The 21,846-nt window shown below is 38.0% G+C and overlaps 1 protein-coding gene and 1 long non-coding RNA gene across 3 annotated transcripts in view; both read left to right on the top strand.

Moving 5' to 3' along the window:
* TOR1AIP1 (torsin 1A interacting protein 1) overlaps positions 1-13,555 on the top strand; it is a 43,673-nt gene extending 30,118 nt beyond the window's left edge. For both annotated transcript variants that reach the window (XM_017524434.2, XM_017524435.2), the window contains 4 exons: positions 2,013-2,054; positions 2,480-2,548; positions 7,469-7,525; positions 10,911-13,555. In XM_017524434.2, coding sequence (XP_017379923.1) covers positions 2,013-2,054; positions 2,480-2,548; positions 7,469-7,525; positions 10,911-11,698 — 956 coding nt within the window. In that variant the 3' untranslated portion in view covers positions 11,699-13,555. The remainder of the gene's footprint in view (positions 1-2,012; positions 2,055-2,479; positions 2,549-7,468; positions 7,526-10,910) is intronic.
* A 1,162-nt stretch (positions 13,556-14,717) lies between these two features.
* On the top strand, positions 14,718-18,651 carry LOC119470524. Its single transcript, XR_005199430.1, has 2 exons — positions 14,718-16,113; positions 16,216-18,651. It is a non-coding gene; the product is annotated as an uncharacterized LOC119470524 (long non-coding RNA).
* Positions 18,652-21,846: the final 3,195 nt, after the last annotated feature.

Raw genomic sequence — 21,846 nt, forward strand, 5'->3', positions numbered from 1 at the left:
TGATCCACCCGCCTCGGCCTCCCAAAGTGCTAGGATTACAGGCTTGAGCCACCGCGCCCGGCCTAATTTTACATTTTTTTTAATTTTAATTTTTAGAAGGTTTTGGGTTTGTTACTATAAAATAGCTGCTGGAAAAAGATCGGTTGTGGAAATTACTCTTCTAGTTATTTTATATGTTTTCCCTATTTTACTCCAAATCTTTGATCTCTGGAGACTCTTAAATGTATCTGCTGTATAAAGGATGTTATACCCATGCAGTGAAATACTATTTAGGCCAGGCGTGGTGGCTCACATCTGTAATCCCAGTGCTTTGGGACGCCAAGGCAGGTGGATCAGGAGTTCAAGACCAACCTAGCCAACATGGTGAAACCCTGTCTCTGCTAAAAATTAAAAACTTAACCAGGCATGGTGGTAGGCCTGTAATCCCAGTTACTCGGGAGGCTGAGGCAGGAAAACCACTTGAACCCAGGAGGCAACAGCTGCAGTGAGCAGAGATCTTGCCACTGCACTGCAGCCTGGATGACAGAGCAAGACTTCATCTCAAAAAGAAAGAAATACTATTTAGAAATGAGAAATGAGTTAGTTCATTGTATACTAATGAAAAGGTGATCAAGATATATTTCATTGACTCTAAGATGCCATTGGTTTTATGTATCAATGAGAAAGAAAAACCATCTAATTAAACCATGCCATACCATAGATTAGAAGATACAGCGGTAGATCAAAGGGCACTTTGAAAAAAGTATGTCTTTGAATATGATGAAAGAAAATATTAAGTATGTATCCACTTTTTTGAAATTATTTTTTTAGTATAGACTGAAAACAAAGTTGAGAGAATATATGTCTGCCTTATTTACCATAGTATTTCTATGTTCAGTGTTTTGCACATAGTAGATACTTAGATAGATATTCACAAATTTTTAAATTATGCACTTCTAGAATGGCACTTTTTTAAAAAACAGCTAGCATATGTTTGTATTGAGAAAAAGTTGAAAGTAAATAAATGTAAATTGATACATGTATATATCATCAAAGAGCAACTCGTTTCCTCAGGGCAGATTTGGAAATTTCCCTTGTTATAATTGTAATGTCCTTTTCTAGTCATCCCATTGTGTCCTTTTACAATTATCCTCAAATACCACCTCAAAACCTGAAGCAGCATCTTTTACTTGATAGCTACTTTGCAATGTCCATAAATCTGCATGGATAGTACATACCATTTCTCTATGGTATGATCTGTGGTATATGATATGGACTGCCTGGATTTGTATCTCAGCCCCACTACATTTAGATATATAATTTGGGGAAAATTACCAATTTTGGTTTTCCCTTATTTATAAAATAGGAGCAATAACAGTATATACCACAGAAGAATTAAGCAAAATTGGCTGGGCGCCTATAATCCCAGCACTTTGGGAGGCTGAGGCAGGCAGATCATTTCAGGTTAGGAGTTCGAGACCAGCCTGGCCAACATGATGAAACCCTGTCACTACTAAAAATACAAAAAAATTAATCGGACGTGGTTGCGCATGCCTGCAATCCCAGCTACTCGGAAGGCTGAGGCAGGAGAATCACTTGAACCCAGGAAACAGGTTGCAGTGAGCCGAGATTGTGCCACTGCACTCTAGCCTGGGTAACAGAGTTAGGCCCTGTCTCAAAAAAAAAAGAAGCAAAATTATAGTCAATAGCTGATACACGTAGACTATATGTAGTCATTATTTTGATGGTACGATCCTAAAGCTGAGTCCTTGTTGTTGTCCAATTCCTAAACATTTTGAAGTTTAGAAATTTGAGGGAAAGAAACACACACACACACACACACTTTATATATATATATATTCCATATGTATGCTTTAAACATATATACTTTACTTACATGCTTGGAATTGAGAGAATTTTTTGTTTGTTGTTTGTTTTTAGTATCCACAGTAAATAAGCAAAATGTCTATGTAACATCTTTTTTGTTGTTATTTTCAAGTATTCTATGACCTTATCCCTGTTTTCTGTTTCAGGTCGAAACTTCACAGCTCATGATAAGCAACCTTCAGTGCTGAGTAAGTAATTGGTTTTCTGCTCTTTTTTCCATCAATCCTAACCTTGCCTTATTCTCCCCACAAAAGTTGTAATAAGATTTTAAGTCATTTTACCCCTCCTTACCCTTTTTAATCCACCTCAGATTGGTACTGCCTGTAATAATTATTCTGTGATGTGGAAATGTGTTCAGGGCTATTTTACCACAAGTAATTTATATTAGGTAATAATATATTTATTTGCTACCTGCTTTGCTATATAGAAAGTGTTTCATCCTCACTGGGACAGGATCCTTTGAAATTATCCTTTACTTATAAAACTCTTGCTTTTTTTGCTTTCTTCCCCTGCTTTATTTTGTCTTTCTGATAGATTAATTTTATAACCCTGGAATATGGTATAAACTTTCAAAGTATGGGAAATTATCTTTTCATATATGTATTTGCTTCAGGCTCAGGATATCAAAAAACTCCCCAGGAATGGGCTCCACATACTGCAAGAATAAGGACTAGGATGCAAAGTAAGTAAATAAATCTCTGTTATTGAACTAATCTTAAGAGTATTTGCTATATTTTGCTTGACAAAAATGTTGAGTTCTTCAGATAAACATTTAGATTGTTTGTGATTTCACTAATAAAGTACAGCTATGATTACTAGTTTAGTAATTTCCATTTGTTTGGACTGGCGGCACATGGGCTGGGTGTAGAATGTAAATAGCGGTGTGGGAAAACCAGCCATCGATGGGTCTTAACAAGCTGTCAGTTCTAGCAGCAATACAGTCTGTATACAATAATGAAATTCTACTCTTTTGACAATACCCTGTTTTTTGCTTTTAGCAGACTTTTCGTAAATAACCACTTGGAACAGCTTTGTATACTCATAATTTTACATAATAAAGGCTGAAATGCACAAGTTATATTTTCATGTTTAGAGTTTTTTTTTCTGGTTGTTTTGTTTTTGAGATGGAGTTTTCCTCTGTGGACCAGGTTGGAGTGCAGTGGCACTATCTCAGCTCACTGCAGCCTCCCCCTCCCACATTCAAGCAATTCTTGTGCCTCAGCCTCCTGAGCAGCTGGGACTTGCAGGCGTGCACCACCACACCCAGATAATTTTTTTATTTTTGGTAGAGATGGAGTTTTGCCATGTTGGCCCGGCTGATCTTGAACTCCTGACTTCAAGTGATCTGCCCGCTTCAGCTTCCCAAAGTATTGGGAATACAGGCATGAGCCACCACACCCAGCCCCATGTTTATGTTTTGAATGGATTAAATGTCACAGAATTTAAGGAATACTATAAATTGATGTGATTAAACCATCTACTTTGAACTCAGTTTCTATAATTTCTGTAGAAATGTGTCCACATTTAAATCTTGACCATATTTTTTTAAAGTCCATGCATATTCTCTGCCTTAAGTGATCTTTAACCTCTCTCCCTTCTTTACTCTTGTAGCCACAATAAGTCTTGAGGTCATCAGGTATTCTCTTACTTTTATTTAGATAATATAAAAATCCATCTCTTGCTCATGGGATGCTTATCTCTGTAATTGGATCAGATGACATCTGTGGCTCTGCATTTCAATCAGTAAAGTAGGAGTGGTCACAATTCATTTTTTCTCAGCAGTGAAGTTTTTTTTTGAGACGGAGTTTTGCTCTTTTTGCCCAGGCTGGAGTGCAATGGTGCAATCTTGGCTGACTGCAACCTCCGCCTCTTGGGTTCAAGCAATTCTCCTCCCTCTCAAGTAGCTGGGATTATAGGCATGTACCACCACACCTGGCTAATTTTGTGTTTTTAGTAGAGATGGGTTTTCTCCATATTGGTCAAGGTGGTCTCAAACTCCCAACCTCAGGTAATCTGCCTGCCTCAGCCTCCCAAAGTGCTGGGATTACAGGTGTGAGCCACCGTGCCCAGCAAGAAGTGAAGTTTTTAGCCCACGTATAAATGAGTTCTTCAGCAGCCTAGAACTGAAATAACTTTTTGCCCTTGTCTTATTGTTGGTTATCATTTCTTATTGCTTCAAGTGTGTGCCTGCTATTAGAAGACCATTTACTCTTATAATTTGCTCTTCCTGACCTATTGTAGTTAGGAAACCAAATATTAATTATTCAGCCTATTAGAATTATGTTTATAACAAGAATCAAATATTAAAATTAAATTTGAAGACCCAAGAGATACTGTTGGATGTAAAAGTGCATGACTTTTAGTATCTATAATGTGAAAAGCTGAGACTTTTTACGTCATTTCTAAGTTATTTACTATATATTCTGAATAGTTAATATCAGATAAATGGCTTCCAGATACGGGAAATTAGTACATAGTTATCAAAAAATGTTCGCATAATGTTTTTCTTCTAATAAGATACTGCAGTACAAAAGGAAAACTAATTATATTGAACATGTAATAATTGAAATGCAGAAATTGATCTTTTTAGTTGTTGACTTGATAGCTAATTTTTATCTGATAGATTTTATCTGTTTGCATTTCTACTTTGTCTTAACTTACTATATTTATTATAGCTTACAGAATTATGCATTGATTGCTAGCCACCTACCATATATAGATACCACATTGAGCTTTCAGAGTTATGTAACAGTAACATACCAGAATTGTACATGTAATAGGATCTTTTAGACTTTCAACCACATGAGGACTTTAAGATAGAACAATGAGCAAGAAGAAAATGCTTTCAATGGAGGTGGAAGACTGCAGTGATTTTCACACAAACTTATATAATAGATTCCTCCTCATGACTATTAAAAAATATTTTCTTAGCATTCCAAATTTTATCTCTCATTCTTTATATATTTCTGCCTGCTTTCATGAGGAAAAAAAAAGTCATTTTTAGATCTGAGTTTTCAAGAACCTTGGACTATAGATTCTACCCTAAGGAGCATTGTCACCTGATGTTGGCACCAGTTTCCTGGATAGACAGGTCCCAGTTCAGGTTTCTGCCTGCATCCAAACCTTTTAGGAAAGATGGAACCACTGTCTTTACTTTTTCCTATTTGCCTGGTGATCAAACAATGATTATAGAGAAGGATATATGTACATGGAGAGGTCAGAGCATTAATGTAAATGTTTTGGAACCTGTCTGAGAAATTTAGGTAGAGAAAGGAAGACAGTTTGGAGTTAAAGCTCTTGGGCTCCAGCCCTAGCTCTTCCACTTACTAATTGAGTAATCTTGGTAAAATCACTTAACCTTTGTGAACCTCAATTTTCTTGCCTTTAGAGACAATAGTGCCTATAACTAGATTATTGTAATGAGCTTATATGGGTAAACACAATTTTTAAAGTCTAAAATCTCATAACTATCAGGGCTTATTTATCGTTAACAAGGTATCCTGTAGAATCAATAGCAGCTATGGAGGATTTGTGCCCTCTACCCTTGATGGTTATAGAGTGATTGTCACCATACTCTAGATTAGAAAAGCTTGAGTTTTTTCTTTTCTTTTTTTTTTTTTTTTTTTTTTTTTTTTTTTTTTTTTTTTTTTTTTTTTTTTTTTTTTGGAGACAGAGTCTTACTGTGTCACCCAGGCTGGAGCGCAATGGCGCTATCTCAGCTCATTACAATGTACTTCACCTCCTGGGTTCAAGCGATTTTCATGCCTCAGCCTCCTGAGTAGCTGGGATTACTGGCACTTACCACCACACCCAGCTAATTAGAGATGGGGTTTCAACCATGTTGGCCAGGTGGTCTCAAACTCCTGACCTCAGGTGATCTGCCTGCCTCTGCCTCCCAAAGTGCTGGAATTACAAGGGTGAGCCTCCATACCTGGCCAGATTTTTTCTTTCAAAAAGATGTTTTTTAGAATTGTTGTTAGCATCTGTAATAATGTTAATAAGAAGGATAGCAGTTACCCTTTAGACAATGTCCTACCTTGGCAGTATATACTTTGCTGTGTATGTGTTTGTGTTATATGAATTACCTAAATATTATATATGGTACATAATTATTATTTAGCTGTTCTTCATTATTAACGTCATAGAATTGCACTTCACAGCATTTTTGTGTATATTATCTCATTCGATCTTTGCAACCGTGGAGCGAAGTATTCAAAGTAAACATTATCTGATGGATTTGGGTTTTGTGTGGTCAGGTTTTTTAAATTTTGTTATTTTAGCTGTAACTTTGAAAACCTAATTTAGAAGCTTCTAAATAATGAAATGTCCTAAGCTAAACTAATTGAAAAACAATATTCCTTTTAGAGTTGCTGTCATTTTGTCTTATGATATCATTATGGAGTTTTTGTCATATGACCAAAAATAAGGCTATTTCTGAATCTTAGCAGTGCTAATATTATTCCTCCAGTTATTCCAGTGTTTCTCAAATGAAAGTTGTTGCTGTAACGCTAAGAATATTCACCAGGAAGTTCATTTATATATACAAAAGTTATAAAACTCCAGGCAAGTGATAGATGGCAATACTGGTAATATAGGTCATATGAATTAGGTAACTGAGCCTCTCCACCTTCTGAAGCCTGTCCCTCCGTTTCATCTCTTATATTTTAAAACCTGCTAGTGTGCTTAGAAAGATGGAAGGGAAAGGGAAGGTTTAGAATAGTTTTTAATTTCTTTTTATTAATTTTTTTTAAGAGGTGGGGTCTCACAGTGTTTCCCAGGCCTGTCTTAAATTTCTGTGGTCAAGCTGTCCTTTCACCTCAGCCTCTTGAGTTGTTGGAATTATGGGCATGAGCCACTGTGCCAGGCTTAATTTATTTTCTAAATGAATTTAGATGGAAGTAGAGATTTGATGGAGTTGTGAGAAAATTGTTTTTGAGCTCTGTTGTTTAACCACAAGCCTAAAACAGAACTACTTATTTACTTGTCTATTAACAGAAATAATGAAAAGTTTTCAAACGTGATTTTTAAATACTACTAATATTTGAAATGGTCAGAATCCCCAGAGGAAATATTGAATCAGTTTGAGGTAGAAAATAGTGAGGCTTAAGATTCAGTTTTATATTAAAATTCCTTATCCGGAGAGCTCAGCAGTCTATGATGCACATCTTGTCCTTTTTCCCCCTCTTTACAGCATCTTCACCAGGCAAAAGTTCAATATATGGCAGTTCTTCAGATGGTATAATATGTTTCATTTTATTATGGTGTGCTTGTTTTCTTTGTCCTTTTTATCCTGGAAGTTTCACCAATCCTGTGAGATACTTACGGGTCAAATACTTCCAGACTTTCTTTCAAAACTAAGTATTGTGTGCTTTGTACTAAACCCGACCATACGCTGTGAACAGCTGTGAAGGAAATGGGTCTTGTGTCTCAAGGAGCCCTCAGTCTAATTGGCACTCAGATATTCTACTTTTTCTTCTGCTTCTGGTGATCTCTGTCTTCTTTTTTTTCCTGGTGGAATTTGTATCTTCTTTCTCTACTAAAAATAATTACTCAAATTATGAAACATAAGTTGATAGTCTTCTTTTATTACTCTAACCTTTAGATGACAGCATTCAGAAATCAGAACTTGGAAACCAGTCACCATCAACCTCCCGCCGACGTAAGTTTGTCTATTCAGTTTTTATTAAATGTTTCTGTAAAATTGGTATTCCATAATTGTTTAAAAATGTTTTTTGGCTCGGCACAGTGGCTCACACCTGTAGTCCCAGCACTTTGGGAGGCCGAGGCAGGCAGATCACAAGGTTAAGAGATTGAGACCATCCTGGCCAACATGGTGAAACCCCGTCTCTACTAAAAATACAAACATTAGCCGGGCGTGGTGACATGCACCTGTGGTCCCAGCTGCTCGGGAGGCTGAAGCAGAAGAATCGCTTGAACCCAGGAGGTGGAGGTTGCAGTGGGCCAAGATTGTGCCACTGCCCTCCAGCCTGGCGACAGAGCAAGACTCCGTCTCAAAAAAAAAAAAAAAAAAAAAAAAAAAAATTCTAATCTCAAAAAAAAAAAAAAAAAAAAAAAAAAAGTTTTTTGACAACTGGATGACTTGATGCTATTTGAAGAATCATATTTTAAGCACTTCAGAGAAAAAAGTTTCTATTTTACTAGCAGTGAAATTCTTTATGGACAAACTATATGAGACAACATCTGGTATTGCCCTTCACTTTACTGTTCAAAAGACCAAAAGTAATAGCTAATGATAAGTAAAGCTACTAATACTGTTAACTGAGGAAGCCATGCTGAATTAAAAGAAAGACAGAGAGAGCATGACATTATGGGATTACAGTGGCTCTTGGAGTCTGCACACCTGTATTTGAACTAGATGGGACTACTCACCCCCTGTACAGCCCTGTGGCGAGTTTCTTTAATTCTCTAAGTCTTATTATTCTGAAAGAGTACTAAGAAAATAAATTAATGGGCCAGGCGCCGTGGCTCACGCCTGTAAACCCCAGCACTTTGGGAGGCTGAGGCGAGCGGATCACGAGGTCAAGAGATCAAGATCATCCTGGCCAACATGGTGAAACCCCATCTACTAAAAATAGAAAAATTAGCTGGGCATTGTGGCGTGTGCCTGTAGTCCCAGCTACTTGGGAGGGTGAGTCAGGAAAATTGGTGGAACCTGGGAGGCAGAGGTTGCAGTGAGCCAAGATTGCGCCACTGCACTCCAGCCTGGCGCCTGGCGACAGAGCAAGACTTTGTCTAAAGAAAAAAAAAAAAGAATCTCAGAAAGGTTTTTGTTGAAGATATGGATATGGTTATGCCTATCCATATGTACCTGGAAATTAAAGTTGAGAATTTTTTAAATATTCATTAATTTATTTTAAAATAAGTTAGCAAGAAGAGTGACAGATCAGATTGCTTTGCATTTTTTCTAATCTCTTTAATGCCTGGCCTTAAAAAATAGAGCTGGATTCTTATATATGCTTCTGTGTTCAGTCTGTTACAATATATTGTTTTGGTTGAAGTATCTACAAAAAACCCCAGCTTTATACAGATATGAAAAGTTTTAATAAGAGTTTTCAGATAATTGTGGCTATTCTTTTTGAATTCTCCAAAACTCAACAACTGGTAGTTTCTTAAATGTTGCTTGAAATATGATAACTGAAACCATCTTAACGAGCTCTTTGTACTCTATTACGTTAAAGTTCATTTGTCTATCTTATACTTTGAATGGAGTATCTTGCACTGGTCATTTGGAAAACATTGGTTCAATGAGATATGCAGATTTTCCAAACATTGACACATGAGGAATGTAATATAAAAGATCACATTTGTTAATATCACTGCCAATCTCAAGACTTTAAAAAAATATTAAAGGGTCAGGTGTGGTGGCTCACGCCTGTAATCCTAGAATTTTGAGAGGCCTAGGCCAGTGGATCATCGGAGGTCAGGAGTTCAAGACCAGCCTGGACAACATGGCAAAACCCTGTCCCTACTAAAATGCACAAACATTAGTTGGGCATGGTGGCATGCACCTGTAATCCCAGCTGTTCGGGAGGCTGAGGCAGGAGAATCACTTGAACCTGGGAGGCAGAGGTTGCAGTGAGCCAAGATCACACCACTGTGTGCCAGCATGAGTGACAGAGCGGGACTCCATCTCAAAAAAAAAAAAAAAAGTATTAAAGTACAATATTGGGAGTTGTCAAGCTCATGGTGGCAGATTCAGGATTCTGAAATCCTAATTTTCACTTGAAAGCAAATGTCTGCCAAATACACAAGTCTGACTGTAGTATGTTACTTGTTCTTTCAAGCAAAAATTAGTATTCCATGAAAAAAGTGCTAATTCAGCTTGTAATTCATTTGCACAAAATTCTTTTCCTTGAGACCACTGTGGTACTGTGTGATGCAGCAGAAATGCTTTGTGCAAACTTCCCATTTCTTCACAAAGAAGATCAACAAGATATGTACTCAAAGATTGAGATTTAATAACATAAATAATTAACTGCTTCATAAAGGATATTCTTAGTAAAAGAATGTCCCTTTTTGTTAAACTTTGAATGCATGACAGTGAAAAATAACAATGACTACACTTGTACAGTTTGGTTCCACTGCCCTGTAACTCATGCTAAGGAATCAGAAGTTCTTCCCACCATTGCTTTTGTATCATCAGTGCAAATGTCAACAAAACGGAAAATCAAATAACATCTTAGTGTTAGAAGAATACTTTGACTTAATGGACCCCCCTCACCCCCCCCAAAAAAAATAGGGTCTTGAGGTACCCCACAGACCACACCTTGAGAACTGCTGCTCTAAAAGATCCCTTCTAAAATTAATAGCCTAAAACAGTCAATAAATAAAAGTGTAAAAGTATTATTGTTACTATTATATTAGCTGAGTAAATGAAATAGAAAATGAGAAAGTGCTTTCTAAACTGAAAAGCACTAGATAAATATAAATTAATATTATTGCCAATAGTAATTAGAGATGAGTTACAAACTAAATTTTACTAGTGTTAACTTGCATACCACAAAAAGATATGCATCAATGCAGTTAATCTAAAGGGACAGCTAGCTATTATAACACATAGAAGCTGTTCATTTATAATGCATCCTTTTCTTTATCCCTTTATATACCTCAGAAATATTTCACCTTGAATAATTAGCCATGTGAATGCCGAGTTTCTAAATTTAAAAAGTGTCTTTTAATAGTCTATTCTCCCTGCTATTAGCAGTGGAAGTAGTAATTTTGCTTTATAAATTATACTATTTTTCTGCCTTGTTTATGCCATTTCCTATGTTTAAAAACTTTTTTCCTCAGACTTGTTTTTATATTGAAGAGACATATGCATATTTATACACATAATTCAGAGCCTCTGTGTATAAGATTTTCTTGAAAATGTGATCACTTATTAAGAAAATTATCAGCTTTCTTCTTTAAAGTCCTTCCTCTTTTACCTAATGTTTATGAAGATTGACACTGATTTTAAAAGTCACTTCCCCTAAGTCTAAGAAAATCGTATTTATATCTGTCATTTCTTTTTTTCTGAGTAGAATTGACTGGACAACCCCAAAATGCATCTTCCGGCAGGAGGAACTGGTGGGGGCCACTTGCTCTATTAGCTGCCCTTGCCTGTGGGAGTTTTTGGTTCTTTCATACTCCTGAGGTAAAAACCACTGCTGTTCAAGAGTTCCAGAACCAGATGAATCAACTTAAGAATAAGTACCATGGTCAAGATGAGAAGCTATGGAAAAGAAGCCAAACATTCCTGGAAAAACATCTTAATAGCTCCCATCCTCGCTCTCAGCCTGCTATCTTGCTGCTCACTGCTGCCCGAGATGCTGAAGAAGCACTTAGGTGTCTGAGTGAACAAATTGCTGATGCCTATTCTTCTTTCCATAGTGTTCGTGCTATCCGGATTAATGGGACAGGCAAAGCTACTCAAGACAGCGATACTGTCAAACTAGAGGTAGACCAGGAACTGAGCAATGGATTTAAGAATGGCCAGAATGCAGCTGTGGTACACCGCTTTGAGTCACTGCCTGCAGGCTCTACTTTGATATTCTACAAATATTGCGACCATGAAAACGCAGCCTTCAAAGATGTAGCCTTAGTCCTGACTGTCTTATTAGAGGAAGAGACACTTGGAACCAGCCTAGGCCTAAAGGAAATTGAAGAAAAAGTTAGAGATTTCCTCAAAGTCAAGTTCACCAATGCTAACACACCCAACTCCTACAATCATATGGACCCAGACAAATTGAATGGCCTCTGGAGCCGTATTTCTCACTTAGTTCTGCCTGTGCAACCTGAAAATGCCCTAAAAAGGGGCATCTGCTTATAAGAAGTGAGAGAGGAGAAAAATCATGTCCCAAGTTCTGAGAATTTTTCACACTTTCTAACCAGAGAATTCAGAGCTCTTTGAAAGAACTGGTTTCTTTTTAAAGGAAGTTAAGTTCTTACATAAACATGGAACATATTTTATTCAACCTAATTATCTGTGATATGAGAGAATCATTTCAGCTTCCATTGAGAGCTGTGTTAAAGGTATCTTAGGAGTGTATATTATATGCGGTTCCATAGAGAATCTGTTTTGATTCTGGGCTAAATTATTACAATTATGGTGTGACCAGTGAGAGGGATTTGTCTCCTTTCTTACAAACCTTCCTGGTTTTTTAGATTTCTCTCAAGGTTTGTTGCGTTATTAGTAAGATTGCTCCCTAAATGTAACCATGCATTTTCCCATTGTGTTCCCTTTTATATCATTTAGGCATAAGTTCCTTACCTTCTGTTTATAGGAACAAAAGTAGTCAAAGGTCATCTAAATGTGTGTCTGGAATTTTTTTTCTTTTGTATTTTGGAAGATGGAGAGAACAAGGCCAGGAAGGAGAAATTAATGGGAAGGTGAAGGGAGGAAATGTTACAGTAATCCACTGAGATGTAGGTTAGGCAGACATAGGTATATGAACTGTTCATCTTGGTGGATTCCATTGGGATTTTTTTTTTTTTACACTTCCTTTTTTCTTCCTTAAAGAAAAATTCTTGGTCCTCCGAAGGATTTTTCATGTATATTGCAAGATTTAATATATTTGTTCATTTGACTCTTAAGTAAGTCAGGCTGGGCACAGTAATTATGCCTGTAATCCCAGCACTTTGGGAGGCTGAGGCGGGTGGATCACCTGAGATCAGGAGTTCAAGACCAGCTTGGCCAACATTGTGAAACCCCATCTCTACTGAAAATACAAAAAAATTAGCTGGGCGTAGTGGCAGGTGCCTGTAATCCCAGCTGCTTGGGAGGCTGAGGCAGGAGAATCACTTGAACCTGAGAGGCGGAGGTTGCAGTGAGCCAGGACCACGCCATTGCACTCCAACCTGGGCAACAACAATGAAATTCCGTCTCAAAAAAAAAAAGAGTAGGTAAATTCAGAACAGTTTATTTTGGACACATCCTGAAGCTTTTGATTTGAATTAAGAAATAGAGTTTCAGGAATTGACAAACCATTTGTTAACCAGCTATCATGGGCTGTTGAAGATTTTGTTTTTTGTGCATCCAGTTGTTGTGGTCTAAGTCCTTTAGTGCTACTCCATAGCAAATACGAAGATTTACTATGCAGGTGATACATTTTATGGAATGCCTCAAACCAAGATAGTGAACTTATATGAAGAGTGAAATGTATTTCTTCACTAATAATAGTGTTTTAGTTATAACTTTGCATCTACAATTGAGCTTTCTCGTCTGAACTGCTATGGTTTTCTTAAAATGTTACAATTCTAGATCTGTCTACCTTGTTTTTGTATTGTCCACAAACCTTTAAATGTAAATATTTAAATTAATGGCTTTGTCATTACCCTTTGATAGTTCCACAAGTTTTAGTAGAGTCTTCTGATTTCTTTCCACTAGTACAACCAATATTCATAAATGTATACCCATTACTGTAATTTGTTCCTGTTAGAAGTCAGACCATCTGATTTATTTTATAGAGGATTATCAAAACAGGAGTTTTTGAAAAGGCTTATTTTATACGTACATATTATATAGAGAAACAAATGTTTTTATTAAATGTTTCACTGACCCAAGTAATTTAAAAGTAGTATGTTACCTATATCTTTCAGGAAGAATAATTACAGTAGCTGATCTGTAAATGACTTTAAAAGCTATTTTAGTAATTTAAATAAATTTACTTTCTTGGTTTGTACTCTCTATGTGTTATAAACTTAATGATTTATCATCTTTAAAAAAAGAAATATGAGCTGGGCACAGTGGCTCACGCCTGTAATCCCAGCACTTTGGGAAGCCAAGGTGGGCAGATCACCTGAGGTCAGAAGTTCAAGACCAGCCTGACCAACATGGAGAAACCCCATCTCTACTAAAAATACAAAATTTGGCCGGGCATTGTGGCACACATCTGTAAGCTCAGCTACTCAGGAGGCTGAGGCAGGAGAAACCCTTGAACCCGGGAAGTGGAGGTTGTGGTGAGCCGAGTGTACCACTGCACTCTAGCCTGGGCAACAAGAGTGAAACTCCATCCCAATAAAGAAAAATAAGAAAAGAAAAGAAAAAGAAATCCAAGTTTTTTCCTTGAACAATTTTAGCACCTTTGGCTAGAAGAGACAAAAGCCAAGGAATTGGAGCCATTCACTGTACATTATTTAGAAGTGGAACAGATGTAACTTTCCATGTTAGCTTGGCATTTAGGGTTTTTAAAAATACAGTTAATTTAGGTATTCCTGACTTGGCAAAAAATCTCCACAGGAGCTTTTCTTAAGCTTTTTTTTTTTTTTTTTTAAAGTAGACATGGGATCTCACTATGTTGCCCAGGCTGCTTTTAAACTCCTGGCCTCAAGCAGTTCTGCGTAAGCCTCCTAAGTAGCTGGCTTCTTAAGCTTTTCTTTATCGCCTCCCTAAAGAGCTTTTTTAGATTTTTTTTCAAGTTACCCCTTCCCCATGAAATTTAACACCACATATATACTATGTATCTGTTTATGGACTATAAATGTTTTCGTGCTTTATACAAAATAGAATTTTTTTCATCCCTAGTGAACCAATTTTCACCCCATTGAGAATGCATGCTCAACAGCATCCACATTTAGATAATTGCTGCCTAAAACACTCTGTTTTGTATTCATGTTATTGTAATCCTTTTAGAAGGGAAAATTTATTTATTTTTTATTTTTTAAAATTTATTTGAGATAGTCTCACTCTTGCCCAGGCTGGAGTACAGTGGCATGATCTTGGCTCACTGCAATCTCCGCCTCCTGGATTCAAGCGTTCTGTTGCCTCAGTCTTCCAAGTAGCTGGGATTACAGGTTCACACCACTATGCCTGGCTAATTTTTTGTATTTTTAGTAGAGACAGGATTTCACCATGTTGGCCAGGCTGGCCTCCAACTCCTGACCTCAGGTGATCCACCCACCTCAGCCTCCCAAAGTGCTGGGATTACAGGCATGAGCCGCTGAGTCCAGCCTAGAAAGGAAAATTTAAGACATCAGCTTCAAATTAAGAGCTATGGATCTAGAGAAACTGAGCATATTGTAACTGGTTGACAGCCGTGACCAAGGAAAACCACAGTACAGTACCTTCTTAAAACTTTCTAGAAACTTAATTTGCTTCCCTTCTTTTAACGAGATTTTAATATTTAAGGATGTTTTCTAAACCTGTAATTCTCAAAAATTGGAAGTAAACGGATTTTCATTCAATGAAGAGAACTGCCATTTAGAAGTGATGGGGTTTACATATTTTGTACCGTTAGTTCATACCTAAGCTAAAAATAGAATAACCAGTTTCCCTATGATCTCGAGTTTATGGAAAGCAGCCTTTCTGTTGGCAGTGACAACAAGTTCTCATTAAATACATAAAGATAATGTACTCTTCTGCTGTTGTGTCCTTACCAAGATCGTGGAGTAAAATTTTGCAGTGTAAGAGGATAGGGTTTTTCCCTAAGGAAGAGGATTTTATTGGCACTAACCACCAAAGATGTGGTTCCTGAGCTTGGAAGACCAAACTGAGAAGGCTGCCATTGACTGGAAGAGGAGGAAATTCAGCCTTGCACTCTACACCACAGACTGAACTACTTGTGATTTCCTAAACATATCATTGCCTTGCCTTTTGCACATTCTTAGACTCTTTTGGACTACTTCCTCATTTCCTGCCCTCTCGCTTCTTTGTCCTTTAAGTCTTGGTTTTCTTAGGCTAGCACTTCAGTGAAATCTTTCCTAATTCCCTTCCCCCAAATACCATTTTAGGCGCCTCTTGTTTTCTTCTTTCTTTTCTTCTTTTTTGGTAGCTTAAACAATAAGACCTTTATTGTTTTAAAACCCAGCAGCATGAGGAGTTCCTGGGTTGGGTGACTTAGAGGCTATAAAAATTCGTCACAAGCATTACAAGATAACCAGCAATACCGCTGATGAAAGAAAACCTCACAAGCAGCTAGCGGAAGCCAGCTCCTGTCCTCTTGTCCAAAGCTGGATAGTGTCCAGCCAAACCATTTTGAGGGTTGAATGAGTGACTTCAAAGGGCGCAAATGACTGGTGAATCTTCCAGATAAAGGGAGAGAGCACAGCCTTTCCTGCGTATTTTAAAGTGACAGGTGCTCCACGCACTGATTTATCTTTTATTACCCTGTCGCAGCATTAGCATACCCCAGCTACCGCATGCATCTTGCAAGCAGTGATGTGTCGTCAGTATAGGCACCGTGGTAATCACAGAGTGCTCAAATGTTTATTGAATAGAAAGAACAAGCTGTACCCGATTATAGCTAGGTAAGTTGCATCTTAGCATTTTATTTGCTTCCCCCACCTCTATCCCCCATTACTCCTAAGCCCTATCTAAAAGCTTTATGTGACTATTTCTTCTGGATTTAGCAATGCTACGAATAAGGAAAAACAAGACTAATCAACGCCGTGGAGGGGAAATTGGCACTTCTCTGGTAGAGACGGCGATCATCATGGTTCTTCAAGGGGAAGGTGAATATCAAGGGAAAAGACTGGGAAGCCATGAGGTCTTTCCACAGTGATATTTGGCATTTGCATTTTCTTAAAATAGCAAGTATCCTTCCATCTTTTTCTTTGCCTAGGAGGGTATTATAATTCAGATAAAAGATGGCTATGGATGTGGGAAAAAGATGGATAAGGAAAATATTGGAGAAGCAGAACTGACCAGATCTGATTGAATGTAAAAGTGCTGAAAAGTTCTCTTCATTTTGTTTAGCTCATTTACCATCTCCCCAAATACTAAGCACAAAGTGATAGACTGAATTCCTATCTCTTCATGTCAATGTGTTGACTTGTAGTTTGAAGTAGAGCCACACATGTTTAGTCAAGAATTGATTGTAAAGAATAAAAACCCTGTCCAACCAGGAAATGAGCAAAGGAGGGTTGGGGTAAAGATTGCAAGAATAAACATCTCAGACTCCAAGACAAGAAAATATGGGAACCGTGAAGACTGGTTTCGTATGGAGACCAGCAGCCATTCCCTTTGTCTCTATTGCTGCCTACCCAATTAGCAACTTCCCCCTTGTGACTTAAATGCCAAAAAGATGACTTTAATGGCTCAATTCAGTGTATGAAAGATTCCTGAGAAGAATGCATGATAAAACGTAGCTTCCTAGGTCACCCTTTTAACAGGGACCAGGGGTTTGGGCTGCAGGAGGGCAGTTTCCTGAGGTCAGGCCAAGAAGTGGGCAGATGTGTTAAAGAACAACTGAATACTTCTTCAACTATATAAAGTCCTTTTATATGTAATACGTGCTATGTGATTAAGTCATTTTATTTTAGCTTTTTAAAAAAAACCCAACAAAGGGAAATACAAGGTAATGGAAACATTTTAAAGTTTTAAAATCTGAGTCCTGGTCATGGGTCTACTATAAATGTGATTTCTTCCCATAGCTTCTGTTTCTCTAGACTAAACAAGGGAGATAGTTATCAAAACTTCAGGTACTATTTGAACATACATCAGCACTTGTTAATTTGTTATAAGCCCCGCAATAGTCCCACAACAGAACACCACGCTTTAGTTTTCAGTATGTTTCTTCGGCAAATGAGGTGGTAGGTGGCCAGGCACTAGATTCAAACTTGATTTTCTCGGGATTGTTTTTCCACTTTTAGAGAATACCATTCTTAGGCTAAACTCAATTACAGAATCTACTGCATGATATACAGCCCTCTGTAGAGTTAATTACATCTCTTAATGGGCAAATTTTTAATCTGTTCTTTTTTTCAATTGCGTAAAATCCAGATCTCTCCTAGCTTTAATTGACTTCCTCTTATTTTCCCTACAACAAATATGGAAAATATCTACATAAAGGTCTTTATGTATAATATATATTTGAATATGTATCAAGTTGTTCCGCACTCTATTTTTTGTCAGCTGTTATTTATTAATTGCTCTGAACACTTCCAAGTGCTTTGTGTGTATTAACTGATTTCATTCTTGTTACTCTGTGAGGTGGTATGATTATCCCAACTTAAGAGGAAGCTGAAGCACAGTGAGCTAAAGTAGCAATCGAAGTGATGGAGCAGGGAGAGAAACCAGGCAGTCTGGCTTCAGAACGTCTATCCGACCGCTATGGTGTACTCGAGGATCCCATTCTGAATGTAGGAATAAACAAATTCAGTTTCTCCCAGTTTATGCTCCACTTTATGATACCCTTCTGACTCCAGATGCATGTTGGGGGAGGTTCCCCACACATTAAGCAAGTAAGCAGTACTGCAGCAGACACCAGCTGGGTGTCCTCTAATTCAATTCACTTCTTACGCTACCTGGAGATAGCCTCAGATGCCATAGGTTGAAGGCTCAGTCCCTCAAAATGGCTTGCACTTTAGATGCCAATCAGAAGCCCCAGATGGTGACCTAGGCTCCTAAACAACCAGCTATAAGTTAGGGTTCCCATAACCCCCTTCTTGGGCTCCAATTATTTGCTAGAGAGGCTCACAGAACTCAGGGATGCCTATACAGTCATGCCCTACATAATGACATTTTAATGTCAGACTGCATAGACAACAGTGACACCATAAGATTATAATATCGTATTTTTACTGTACCTTTTCTATGTTTAGGTATGTTTAGATACACAAATGCAGTCGACCATTGAACAACATGGGTTTGAACTGTGTGGGCCTGCTTATATGTGGATATTTTTTTTCAGTAAATGAATTGGATACATTTTTGGAGATTTGGAACAATTTGAAAAACCAGATGAACCTCATAGACTAGAAAAAAAAAAAAAAAAAAAAAGAAAAAGGTATGTCAAGAATGCATAAAATACATGTAGATACGAGTCTATCATTTACTATCATACACAAATCTATTACAAAAAGTTAAAATTTATCAAAACCTATGCACACAAACATAGACCATATGCTGTACCATATACAGTCTAGATAAATATTTAAAAATGTAAAAATGCAGTTTTAAACCATAACTGAGAAAAAATTATGGGTGCAATGCATGCTATTCAGATGATGGATATACTAAAAGTCCAGACTTCAACAGGATACAATTCTTCCATGTAACAAAAAACCACTTTTACCACTGAAGCTATGGAAAGAACAAAATTTTTAAATTAATTATTACAAAATAACTGTATAAAATTAACTGTAGTACATACTGTTCCACTGAAATAATTTTGTAACCACCTCCTGTTGCTATTACGGCAGAACTCAAGTGTTTAGAGTATCCACCTAAAACACCCTATGAGCTAATCATCTCCATGGGAGCAGTCCTTTGCTCCAGTAAATTGCTTATTGAAGTAAAAAGCGATCTCTCACATTTCTTGCGTTTTCATCATGTTTAATGCAATATCCTAAACATTGAATAACACCGTGAGCCCCATACAAAGTGCCACCAGGGATGCTAGAAATGCTCCCAAGAAGCAGAGGAAAAAAATGACACTACAAGAAAATGTTGAATTGCTTGGTAAGTATTTTAGATTGAGGTCTGTAGCTGCAGTTGCCTGCCATTTCAGAATGGAGAGGCATTTAACCAACCCTAAACCTGCAGTATTGATCATTACAGTACAGTAAATATGTTTTCTCTTCCTTAGGATTTTCTTAATATTTTATTTTCTCCCTTACTTTATTATAAGGACATAGTATATGATATATGTGTTAATCAACTGTTTATGTTACTGGTAAGTCTTCCAGTTAGCAGTAGGCTATTAGTAGTTATGTTTTGGGGAAGCCAAAAGTTATACGTGGATTTTTGACTGTGTGGGTGTCATACTCCTAATCCCCCAGTTGTTCCAGTGCCAACTGCACTTGCCATTATGTTACAGTTGCCTACAGTATGCAGTACAGGAACATGCCATGCAGGTTTGCAGCCCAGACAATAGGCTATACCATATAGCCTAGGTGTGTAGTAGGCTATGCTATCTAGCTTTGTGGAAGGACACTCTTAAGATGTTTGCACAATAACGAAATTGCCTAACAAAGCAATTCTCTTATATATGTATGTGTGTATGTATTTTTATAGAGATGGAGTCTTGCTATGTGCCTAGACTGATCTCAAACTCCTGGGCTCAAGCAGTTCTCTCCCCACAGCCTGCCAAAGTGTTGAGATTACAGGCATGAGCCACCACGCCCGGTAACAACACAATTCTCAAAACGTATCTCCTTCATTAAGTGACACATGACTGTACTTACATTAACTAGTTTATTATAAAGGATATTACAGAGGGTACTGATGAACACCAGATGAAGAGATGCATAGGACAATGCATGTGGGAAGGAGCGTGAAGCCTCCATCTATTCATGCTCTTTGCAGGCTATATTCAGCCTGTATATTCTTATCTGTGGCTCTCCTTTAAACACTTTTCTTCCCATGCTCACCATTGTAGAATCCAATATTGCACAAAGCAAGAGTCTAGAGAATTTTGAGTAGGATGAGTCATCACACAGTCCTACCTGTTGACACATATTTGCATACGTAATCAGGCTTTTATAACTAAATTTACCGCAATGTTGACTCACAGTTAATCTTTTTCAAAATGCTTACATGTAATCCAGGGGTTGGTTAACTGTCCCTGCTTACCATGCAGTGTGTTTTAGGCCTCTCTCAGTCTTGATGCAAAACTCAGCAACTGTGAATTCCTAAGAAAAAACCCATTTGCATCCGGAGCATTGGCAATTTCCTGCAGAAGGAAAACTGGTGATAGTACACAACACATCCCACAGAAAACAGAAGCATCCTTATCCTTACTGTAATGAGGGACGGTATGATTAAGGGTGCAGGCCCTACAGGTTGGAGTTTGACTGCCTGGGGCCACATCTCAGCTACACACGTTTCTCACTGAATGGCACTAGCAACTTAGGCTCTTTATGCTTCAGTTTCCTTGTCTCTAAAAATGGAGAAAATAGTGTAACTATTATAGTGTTGTGAGGATTGAGTTCACACATGCAAAGCACTTAGTGCTGACTATGTCAAAGGGGTAAAATGTTAGCCATTCTCATTTACCGAAATTCTATTTTTTTGGGATGGAGTCCCGCTCTGTCACAAAGGTGGGTGTGCAGTGGCTCAATCTCGACTCACTGCAACCTCTGCTGTCAGGTTCAAGCGATTCTCCAGCCTCAGTCTCCAGAGTGGCTGGGATTACAGGCATGTGCCATCACACTGACTGATTTTTGTATTTTTAGTGGAGACAGAGTTTACCATGTTGGCCAGGCTGGTTTTGAACTCCTAACCGCAGGTGATCCACCAGCCTCGGCCTCCCAAAGTGTTAGGACTACAGGCATGAGCCACCACGCCCAGCCTCATTTACCAAAACCCTTAATCACCAACAGTTCTTTCCCCTTTTCCTGTGTGGCATCAACTATGATGGTTCCTGTTTCCAGCCTCTTAGCTGACCCTTGTTAGGCAGAAAACTTGGTCTTTCTTCCCCTCTTACACCTCCATTATGAACCCCAACCCATCACAAAGTTTATTAAACAAAAGGCCTTACAGTTACCAGAACCCACCCTTGCCCCAAACCAGGAGTATTATAAAGAATAAGAAAGATTTCCTGGCTGGGTGCAGTGGCTCACGCCCGTAATCCCAGCCCTTTGGGAGGACGAGTTGGGAGGATCATTTGAACCTAGGAGTTTAAGACCAGCCTGGGCAACATAGTGAGACCCCATCTTTAGTTCTTATAAAATTTAAAAGTTTTAAAATAATTTTTCATTAAATTTTTTTAATTAATATTTTTTTAAAGAATGCTTTTCCGGCTGGGCACAGTGGCTCACACCTGTAATCCCAGCACTTTGGGAGGCCAAGGCAAGCAGATCACCTGAGATCGTGAGTTCAAGACCAGCCTGACCAACGTGGAGAAACCCTGTCTCTATTAAAAATGCAAAATTAGCTGGGCATGGTGGCACATGCCTGTAATCCCAGCTACTCGGGAGACTGAGGCAGGAGAAACGCTTGAAGCCAAGAGGCGGAGGTTGCCGTGAGCCAAGTTCGCACCATTGACTCTAGCCTGGTCAACAAGAGCAAAACTCCATCTCAAAAAAAAAATAAATAAA

This window comes from Cebus imitator, unplaced genomic scaffold (genome assembly GCF_001604975.1).
Source record: "Cebus imitator isolate Cc_AM_T3 unplaced genomic scaffold, Cebus_imitator-1.0 Scaffold33, whole genome shotgun sequence".
In the NCBI taxonomy this organism is placed as follows: Eukaryota; Metazoa; Chordata; class Mammalia; order Primates; family Cebidae; genus Cebus; species Cebus imitator.